Here is a 10,448-nt window from a genome sequence, read left to right as displayed (position 1 = left end):
CATATTGTATGTATGCTTCATCTCCCCAAAAAGTGTATTGAGAGATTGCAGAACTGGTGAAGTGTGTGGTTATTGGCAAAGTTAATTAGTGCTGTAAGATATTTCAGGAGAAATAATATTGACCACATGATTTCCAGAATGCTCAAACATTTCCCTCTGGAGAAAGCCGTAAGTGATAACTGTCATCAGAGATTTCACTTAACAGAACGGTAAGAGCTCATACACTGCTAGCCATACTTAGCATTCACTGTAGATGGAATGAAATGAAGTGTTTTTAAAAGAAGTCTGTTTTGAAATGATTTTCTTTCTTTTTTCCGCCCCCCCAGGAAGGTGAGGTTTAGAGTTTGGGACTGGTCCCCAGTGGTGGGAGGCTGTGAACCAGCTTCTTTGCACCTCTCTGAGTGAGATATTCAAGCTGTCAGCACAAACGTCTTCAGGAATTCCAGCGTTGGAGGGTCTAGAAAGTTTCGACAGACTGAAGAGCTGCGTTTCAAATACTTAGCAGGATGAACAAGGCTCTGCAGACACTTCAACGGTGCTTTCATAGTCCCTGAAACTTATGATCCAAAGTACCCACTGGATCTGTCAGTCATTCGTCCTCTTCTACATAGGTCGATGGAAACCAGCCCACCTAAAATGAGAAAAGAAACTTGGTTATCCCTATTGAATTTTGTTCCACTCAAGATAATTTTGTGCATGACCTTCCTTTCAAATGGAAAATGATTTAGAAGAGGATAAAAACTGCAATAAATTGTTGTGGGAGAACATGTTTCTTTGGAGAAATATACACATAGTCATCAATGGGGCTGACGGAAATTCAGATGTTCTTCTTGGCTTGCAACCTATGCTTGCAAACATTTCAGAATGGAGATGGAAATGTATAGAACTAAATGGTGTTCCATGCTCACCTCACAATCAGAGGCAGATGTAGGGTCTCCTGCTTGGGCAGGGGGATAAACCGCAAGGTCCCTTCCAACTCTGTTAATCTGTTTTTGCCAAGGTGGTGCAGTGGTTAAATGCAGCACTGCAGGCTACTGCTAGATCAGCAGTTCAGCGGTTCAAATCTCACCAGCTCAGGGTTGACTCAGCCTTCCGTCCTTCCGAGGGGGTAAAATGAGGACCCAGATTGTTGGGGGCAATATGCTGACTCTCTGTAAACCGCTTAGAGAGGCCTGAAAGGCCTATGAAGCGGTATATAAGTCTACTGCTAAGTCTACTGCTATTGCCTGTTAACATTCTTTTTGGCACTGGGATGCGGTGGCTCAGTGGCTAAGATGCTGAGCTTGTCAATCAGAAAGGTCGGCAGTTTGGCGGTTCGAATCCCTAGTACCGCATAACGGAGTGAGCTCCCATTACTTGTCCCAGCTCATGCCAACCTAGCAATTCAAAAGCATGTAAAGATGAAAGTAGAAAAATAGGAACCCCCCTTTGATGGGAAGGTAACAGCGTTCCGTGTGCCTTCAGCATTTAGTCATGCCGGCCACACGACCACGGAGATGTCTTCGGATAGCGCTGGCTCTTCGGCTTTGAAATGGAAATGAGCACTGCCCCCTAGAGTCGGGAACAACTAGCACCAGGGACGTGCAGTCACTAGAGGCAAACTTATTTTGCAAGGGGGGGAAATGCTGTCGCTTTAAATCGGAACTGAGCATGCCTGGCTGTGGAATTCTGGGAGTTGAAGTCCACAAGTCTAAAAACAGCCTCACCGGGGCTAAAGCTGACCGCACGTCACTGACTAGCACATATGTGCGAGGGGAACCTTTACCTTTATTCTTTTGGGCAATATGGAAGCAGAGCTGCCAGCCAATATTTGTGACCATTCTGTTTCTTTCTCCCGTTGGCTAGATGGGGAGCAAACATCTGATGAAGTGAGAGGTATCTCACAAAACCTTATGGATTTTGATAATATTTGTTAACTGGAAAAGGTGCTTCCAGATTTTGATTTTCTACCTAACAACAAAAGAATTCCGCTTGCTCCAAACCACTTTCCTATAGGATAGGCAAAAGAGAAGTGATCAATCCCTTGGTGGAGCAATAGCTGAAATCTATGCTTTCTTTCTCTTAAAGAAACATGTGCAATGTATGAGTCAGACTTTCCCACTTCACATTCACTGTTGCTAGAAAGAAAGATGTGGGTGCATCCTTTCCTCGTCTAGCTTTTTGTACATTTCTGGAATTGAGGACAGATGTTGGACGTCACTAGGATAAACTCCTCCACTTCTTTAGCTTCCATGTTAGGAGGGAAAAACAATTGCTTATCACTTTCATGGCTGACAGATTTAGCAAAGAGTCTGTCATTTGCGATAACCACTTGGTGAACTAGCCTATCTACACATGCCTTCAGTTGGAAGATAAGAACGTTGGATCCAAGAATCTGGTCCAGACATTCCAGGCCTTCCACAGAAGTTCTGATTCATTTCTTTCGAAAGGCAAAGGGAAAATATTCTTACGCTATCCTTTTGTTAATTTAAGCACATCATTTATGGTTTGAGGACATGAAACGCCTCTGAATTCAACACGGGTACATTCAAGAACAGCCTCGCCCCATGACCACGCCCACTGAGCAACTGGGCAGAGAACCGGTTGCTAAAAATTTTCAATCCCATCCCTGCATAAGACAAGATGAAAGTTCTGAAAAAGAATGGGTATTGATGAGAAATTTTTTAAAAAATTGAACTAGAAATGCACGATCTGGCTTTTAGATGGCATGGTGCTTGATGGGATAATGAAGGTAATTTTAATGATATATATATATTAGAAGTGCCATATTGAGAATAAATATAAACCCAGACTGAGCCCGAAAACGCCTTTATGGGTCTCAGAACAAAGAGTATTGTATAGAACAGAAACAGCAGGCAAAGAGAAATAGTTAACAGATTAACTAAGAGGGCTGTTAGAACAAGAGCATGAAGGATATAAGATAAAATCAAGTGACCAATTGACCCCAGAGGGATATAACTTTCAATGGCTTTCATATGCACAATTAAGAGAAAGATTTAAGGTAGATAATAAGATATTTTGAATTGAACAGCGCAAGATAGAATTTGAAACTGAACTATGTACAAAGGATGATGTGTATTATTTTTTATTGAAATTCGAAACAGAAGAAGAACAGGTGAAAAAGTATATGATAAAATGGGCTAAGAATGTATTGATTAAACAATGGGCCAGGTTTAATATATTAATTGTGATTGTGAAAGAATAATACAATAAGGGGGCTCGGCTTTATATTAACCTTTGCGGTTATTTCTAGTTTCTTATCTATAATAATGCTAGAAGAAAAACCATTGAATGTACCAAGAGTTTCTCTGCCACTTGAGTTGTTGTACTAAATAAAGCTGGACTCCACTTCTAAAAAAAAAAAAAAAACAGCCTCGCCCCTGACTGAAAGGTTTTCGACCAGTCTGTGCTACCTGTTCTAACATATGCCAGCAAAACGTGGGCACTAACCTCACAATTATTTATTATTTATTTGTCTTGTATGCCGCCCACTCCCGGAGGACTCCGGGCGGCTCACAAAAGACAAGGGAAAAGGGGGGGAACGAGACAAAGACAACATATTAAAAACAAAACCAACATTCATAATTTCTGTGGAGGTAGATGCTTCTCAGCTCCCCCCAGCCTGCTGGAACAGCCAGGACTTGGTGGCTTTGCGGAAGGCCGGGAGGGTAGTAAGGATCCGGATCTCAACTGGGAGCTCGTTCCAGAGGGCCGGAGCTGCAACAGAGAAGGCTCTCCCCCAGGGAGTCGCCAGCCGACATTGGATACAAACGCTATGAGTGGCACAAAGAGCCATGGAAAGATTCATGCTCAGCATCACAAGACAAGAGAGAAAGACCCACATGTGGATTAGGGAACAACCAGAAGTGTACAATACCATCAAAAGAAGAAAAGAGAAGAATTTAAATGGAAAAGGGCTGGTCACGTAGCAAGAAGAAGTGATGGCAGGTGGACCAAGGCAGTCACAGAATGGATCCCACTTGATTAAAAGGATCCACCAAAGAAACCTAAAACAAGACTATTGAGGACCCATGGCCAATGAAAGCTCAAGTCCATATTAGTTGGCAACATGCGGAAGAGGCTTTCATCCCGCAGTGGATGGACAACGGCTAAAATGATGATGATGATGTTGATGTTGATGATGTTGATGATGTTGATGTTGATGATGATGACGATGATATTGTAGACACAAACAACTAGACTACTGTAGTTTATAGTTAATCTAAATTTTAGGAAAACAGCAAGAATATTTCACATTTTCATGGGGAATTGCTTTAACATTCAATTCCAATATACTTCATTACCATAGATAGATAGATAGATAGATAGATAGATAGATAGATAGATAGATAGATAGATAGATAGATATAGATATAGATATAGATATAGATATAGATATAGATATAGATATAGATATAGATATAGATATAGATATAGATATAGATATAGATATAGATATAGATATAGATATAGATATATAGATATATAGATATATAGATATATAGATATAGATATATATATATTACAGTCAAGTTAAGAACCGGGAGAAAAATAGAGAAAGACTTACTCTTCCATTGGCTTCACCTCTCCACCAGCCATTGGCGCTAATTTTTGTGTAAATTTTGACCACATCTCCTTTGAGCAGGGATAATTCACGCATGTCTCTTGCACAGAAATCGTAGCGGGCGATGGCTATCCCGAGGACTTTGGGACTCAGCACTGGGGGAAAACACAGGGAGGTGACATTATTTGAAGTTTCATAACTGCACAACAACTGAGTAACATTAGCAACTCTTTTTGTATGCCAGTCTAGTACAAAGTGCAAGCAGAGATGGAGAAATGTGTGGTATTATGGTATAGCATGAATGAAAGTCATTCCATATAATCCATTTTTTTTTCTTATTGCTTCCCGGTTGGATTTATTCAGGAAAAACAAATTGCATCTTCCTAAGATTATTTGCTGAAATGTCTAAAGACCATAGACCTATTCTTTGCACTTCTAAGGGATTTTGCTTCTTCTCCCTCAGTTCAAAGTTGTTTCTCTAAATCAGCTACTTCTTGATATCAATGAATCATCCAAAGTTGTAGGAAAAACCAATACAAACGGTATCTTCTTCTCCTTCTCGTTTTTTGATTCAAAGATACTGATAAATAAGAGCCGAGGTGGCACAGTGGTTAGGGTGCAGTACTGCAGGCCACTTCCGCTGGCTGTTATCTGCAGTTCAGCGGTTCTAATCTCACCGGCTCAAGGTTGACTCAGCCTTCCATCCTTCCGAGGTGGGTGAAATGAGGACCCAGACTGTGGGGGCGATATGCTGACTCTGTAAACCGCTTAGAGAGGGCTGAAAGCCCTATGAAGCGGTATATAAGTCTAACTGCTATTGCTATTGCTATGAAGCGGTATATAAGTCTAACTGCTATTGCTATTGCTATAAATGTGCCTCCTTGAACTTTGACCATTTTACTGAAATTAATGAGGCATATTTCTAAGGGCAAGATATTCTCCAATAATTCCTAAATAGAGTATATTTCTGGACTAAGAACACTTTTTTTTTCAGAATATAAAGTTAAAGCTCTGGAGTCTCAATGTGACTAAGAAGCGCATAGAAAAACTACAGAATTTACTGAGGTCAACACCAAGCCATTACAGTTTTGGTTCAGATTGGATTTATTAAATTTATAGGCCACCCAATAAGAGGAGAGTTAAAAACAAACAAAGGAAAGCAGATTAAAAGAAGCACATCATGCACCCAGTCTAATCGGGGCTGGACCTCGGTCGAAAAAGCAAGCACATGTTGAACCCAAATCCTTCCATCGTAGCAAAAATACAACTGTGGAGAGGACTATACGTCAACGACATTAAATTCTACCTCCCACTTTCACACAAAGCATTAACAATCAGCAATGCATTTTTCTACATTCAAAACCGAGGGTTTGTAACAATGGCAGCTATTATTAAAAAAAAGTCACTATTTACCGTGGCACGACATAACCGCGAACGTCAAAAGTGCGCCGACAAAACCGCGGGGCTAAAACCACGATGTCAAAAGCGCGCCGACAACAGCGTGCCGACAGAAGCGCAATTTAAGTTAAAGTAAGGTTTAGGGTTAGGTTTAGGTTTAGGTTTAGGGTTAGGGTTATGTTACAGCGCGCTTCTGTCGGCGCGCTGTTGTCGGCGCGCTTCAGCGCTCATTCGTCTCCGCGGTTTTGACGGCGCGGTTTTGTCACCGTGCTTTAGTTACACGCGCTTTCCTCGTACGCGCATTTGTGGTAGAACCCTATTTACAACCACAAATTGCTGCACGTAGAAAAAGGCAGACTTTCCATAACAGTAACAGACGCTGCACTTGGGGGGGGGGGGAAATCTATGGAAACATCAGTGACCAAAATTGAAATGCCTAAAATGAACTCACACTCTGAAAACAAATTCTGCCTTTTTTTGTCACTATGGACTCTATTGCACAATCCTTCAAAGTAGTTGATATTACAAATATGCTCAAAAACTCTACAAAAAAAGTATTTGAGGAAATAGAATGGAGGCTAATGATAGGATCCAATGTTTTATATTACCTTACATTATGACGCGTACTGTTCACTATTGGCTAAGCACATTCATTAAACTAACACTCGCATAAAAGTTGTCAAATGCCAATAGTTTCTTTCGCTATGTTGCAATTGTTGTATTGTGAGAAATATATTAACAACGGCAGGAGAAAAGCCAAGAAGACAAAGAAAGGCCGCAAGAATTCACACAGGCAAAGCAAGAAAAAAACATTATATGGTGATTGCTTAAACCAGGCAAGACATTGCCACGAATGCTCCAATATGAACACGGTTTGATTTGGCCTGATCTAATCTAATTTAACCCAATCTAATTTATCAAACATTCTGTTTTCCATGGTTCCACCACAAAACCGCGTTCGACTAAAGCGCGCTCGCCGAAACCGCGTAGCTGACGTCATCACAGTGCGACGAAAAAAGCACGCTGTAAACGCTAAAGCTAAAATTAACCACTAAACCTAAACCTAACCCCCCTAAACCTAATCCTAAACCTAACCCTAAACCTAACCCTTAACCTAACCCTAAACCTAACCCTAAACCTAACCCTAACCCTAACCCTAACCTTTAACCTAACGCTAAACCTAATCCTAACCCTTAACCTAACCCTAAACCTAACCCTAACCCTTAACCTAACCCTAAACCTAACCCTAACCCTAACCCTTAACCTAACCCTAAACCTAAACCTAAACCTAACCCTAACCCTAACCCTTAACCTAACCCTAAACCTAACCCTAACCCTAACCCTTAACCTAACCCTAAACCTAACCCTAAACCTAACCCTAACCCTAACCCTTAACCTAACCCTAACCCTAACCCTAACCCTAACCCTTAACCTAACCCTAAACCTAACCCTTACCTTAACTTGAATCGGCTTGCTTTCAAAGCACTATTTAAAGCGCCCTTTTTTCTCCGCGCTGGCTGTTGTCGCCCTGCTGATGATGTCAGCGGTTTAATCGGGCGCGCTTTAGTGGAGCGCGGTTTTGTCGTGCCACAGTTTTCCATAGCAGCCAGAAAGATGCATTCTGGAAGGCCAATGATAGAAGACCAAAGATTGTGCTTTGAGGAATCTGTCCTTTGAGATACCACTGGTTCTATTGCAATGTTTCTTAACCTTGGGGACTTGAAGTCCCGTGGATTTCAACTCCCAGAATCCCCCAGCCAGCTATGCTGGCTGGGGGATTCTGGGAGTTGAAGTCCCCGGGACTTCAAGTCCCCAAGGTTGAGAAACACTGTTCTATTGTATATGTAAAACTTCCATTTAGCCTTAATTGTCCACAATCTTTCCATATTCATTTAATTCCCATATAAACAGCTATTGATCTGAGTTCATCACAAAAATGAATACACCTCTCTCTTTAAGGAGACCTCTGGCCCAGAGTGAAACCATCTATATCTGAGGCTGAAATTATACGCATAGAAACATCTGGAGCTATATAATTACTGCCCATGATGTTTCACCACTGAAGGTAAAGGTTCCCCTCGCACATAAGTGCTAGTCATTCCCGACTCTAGGGGGCAGTGCTCATCTCCGTTTCGAAGCCGAAGAGCCAGCGCTGTCTGAAGACATCTCCGTGGTCATGTGGCCGGCACGACTAAACGCCGAAGGCGCACGGAACGCTATTACCGTCTCACCAAAGGTGGTTCCTATTTTTCTACTTGCATTTTTACGTGCTTTCAAACTGCTAGGTTGGCATTTGAACTAGGGTGAACTAGCTGGGTTGGTAGGTTCGTATAGAAACATCTGGAGCTATATAACTACTGCCCATCGTGTTTTGCCACTGCTAGGACTCAAATAAACGTTCCATAGGGAGGAATGGAGGAATACATCAAAGGCCTCTTCGTCTACCCCAGAATCGTTTCTATCTGTCTTCAGAAGTTAATCTTCTCACCAAAGGAGGTTTTACAAAAAGGAAAAAAAACCTGAGTCAACAAATTAAGTTCCCTCTCCCAAAGCAGACAGTTGAACATCTGGCCTATGCATTCTAGTAGTGTTAGCTCTGTGAGTTAGCAGCATCTTCACATCTTGTGCCTGAAAGCTTAACAAAGAGTTTTGTAAAAAGTGATTGCATAAAAGATGTTACCTAGTATGGTTAATGAAACATCTGGGAGCTACAGAGCAAGCTTGGAGAACAGCCCCCTGCCAAAACTGCACTCCTGAACTATGACTATTCTCAATAATTTCTAAGAGTTATTTTCCTTGATCTGCGTGAATGGGAATGCTCACCCTGACTTACTGTCCTTTCTATTAACTTTGAACATGTCCAGATGTGGCTTTAGACAGTGGTGGGATTCAGCCAGTTCTCACCTGTTCAGGAGAACCAGGTGTTAACTTTCTAAGCAGTTCGGAGAACCAGTTGTTGGAAGAAATCTCCTTTTGTTTTCTCCCACTTTACAGGGCTAATCCTGTAAGGAAGGCAGGAAGGAAACATTCTGGTGTTGTTTCTAGCCTAATCTTTATTGCCCTGCTTACAGAAACTGCCTCTCCAGTTAACCCTTATTACGTTGTAACAGCTAAGGCGAAGCGCCCATCGACCTGAGTGACATTGCATTGGCCACACCCACAATCACATGATCACCAAGCCACGCCTACCCAGCTGGTCATTAGGGCAGAGAACCGTTTGTTAAATTATTTGAATCCCATCACTGGCTTTAGATCCAGGTGGAAAGCAAGCAAGTTGCAGTTACCCTCAATTAATCCAGTCTATTGTAAGATTCTTCCCATCATATTTGGCCTTAAGTTTCCTCTGGTTACAATTTCCATCGTGTTCTAATTTAAACAGCCTCCATCTTCAGTCCTACACATCATAACGCTGGGATTCAGAACTGAGCAAATGATTCATCTGCCTAAATATAATGCCAGAGATTTGACACTTCTAATTGTTGTAAACAAAAAAAAATTCCCATCCCTTTAAGGCACAAATGTCTTTTGGTGGGTGACACAATGAGAAGTGACTAAAGGAAACACAAATGCATAGAAGATGGATAAAATTAACTTGCAGGCAATGCGCATGCAAAACTGCCGTATATTGAAAGCTATCTTCCTTCTTGCGCTTTATCCGAAAATGCTTTGGCAAAATGGCTTTTAGGGATGGGACGAATATTTAAGGGCACCGAAAATAGAGTAGAACCATTTAAGAATATCAACAGCTATACATAATGTCATCATTTTGTTTACATGAGTTTTGGCTGGCCACATGGGCACCTTCTCCAATATTCTGAAAACGTAACATTCCAGAAGCAGGTTTTTTGGCATTCCCTGCATAGCTGGCAGTACATTTAGATGCCCTTCTTGAATGTCGAAGGGCAGAATCACATGACAGGCCCGAATCATTCACTTTTTCACGTGCTCTAAACATTCTCCGGCTAGGTCAAGGCAGCTGAGAGTAAATCACTCCCATGGGGCTAAGGTAACTTATTTGTAAGCCGCAAGTTGTGTTTTAAGTCAAATTATGTTCCAAGGTTGGCTAATGAATCCGTCCCTTCCCTAGGCTTGCACTGCAACGCAGAAACTGAAACACTGAACTTGTAAAACAAGCAAACAGAGAATAAATAGAAAGCAGTAAAAGCAATACCTGACCAGAATGGAGCGGAGGAAGGGGGGACAAAGTTGCAGTCTGGCAGAGTTACAAAAGAAAACCCACAGAACAAAGAAGGGTCTTAGAAAAAGAAAAGGAAAAAAAAAAAAGAGAGAGAGAAGCAAAATGACATTGAACGGTTTGGTTAAAAAAAAAAGTACTCATATATTTTTAGGACTTGCATCTGTTTTAAGAAGAAAAAAAGACATTTTCTTGGCTGTTTTGCAGCTTTAAAAAAAATTCTTACCTGCTTATAAAGGCATAGTTTACTCCTTTGCTTTGGCCATTTCGTTCCCCCACTCCCTCCTGCAA

The 10,448-nt window shown here is 41.5% G+C and overlaps 1 protein-coding gene across 3 annotated transcripts in view; it reads right to left on the bottom strand.

The window, feature by feature from the left end:
- Positions 1-324: 324 nt before the first annotated feature.
- Positions 325-10,448, bottom strand: part of VAV3 (vav guanine nucleotide exchange factor 3) — a 184,597-nt gene continuing 174,473 nt past the window's right edge. For 2 of the 3 annotated variants that reach the window (XM_087719208.1, XM_087719209.1), the window contains 3 exons: positions 10,134-10,217; positions 4,568-4,719; positions 325-631 (listed from right to left, as the gene is read on the bottom strand). In XM_087719208.1, the coding sequence (XP_087575334.1) occupies positions 590-631; positions 4,568-4,719; positions 10,134-10,217 (278 nt within the window). In that variant the 3' untranslated portion in view covers positions 325-589. The remainder of the gene's footprint in view (positions 632-4,567; positions 4,720-10,133; positions 10,218-10,448) is intronic. The other variant, XM_087719207.1, reaches the window with a different exon arrangement.

This window comes from Thamnophis sirtalis, unplaced genomic scaffold, assembly GCF_051295495.1.
Source record: "Thamnophis sirtalis isolate CommonGarterSnake01/CBP01778 unplaced genomic scaffold, rThaSir2_p1.2 scaffold_7, whole genome shotgun sequence".
Taxonomy (NCBI): domain Eukaryota; kingdom Metazoa; phylum Chordata; class Lepidosauria; order Squamata; family Natricidae; genus Thamnophis; species Thamnophis sirtalis.
This window is presented reverse-complemented; position numbering and strand designations above follow the sequence as displayed.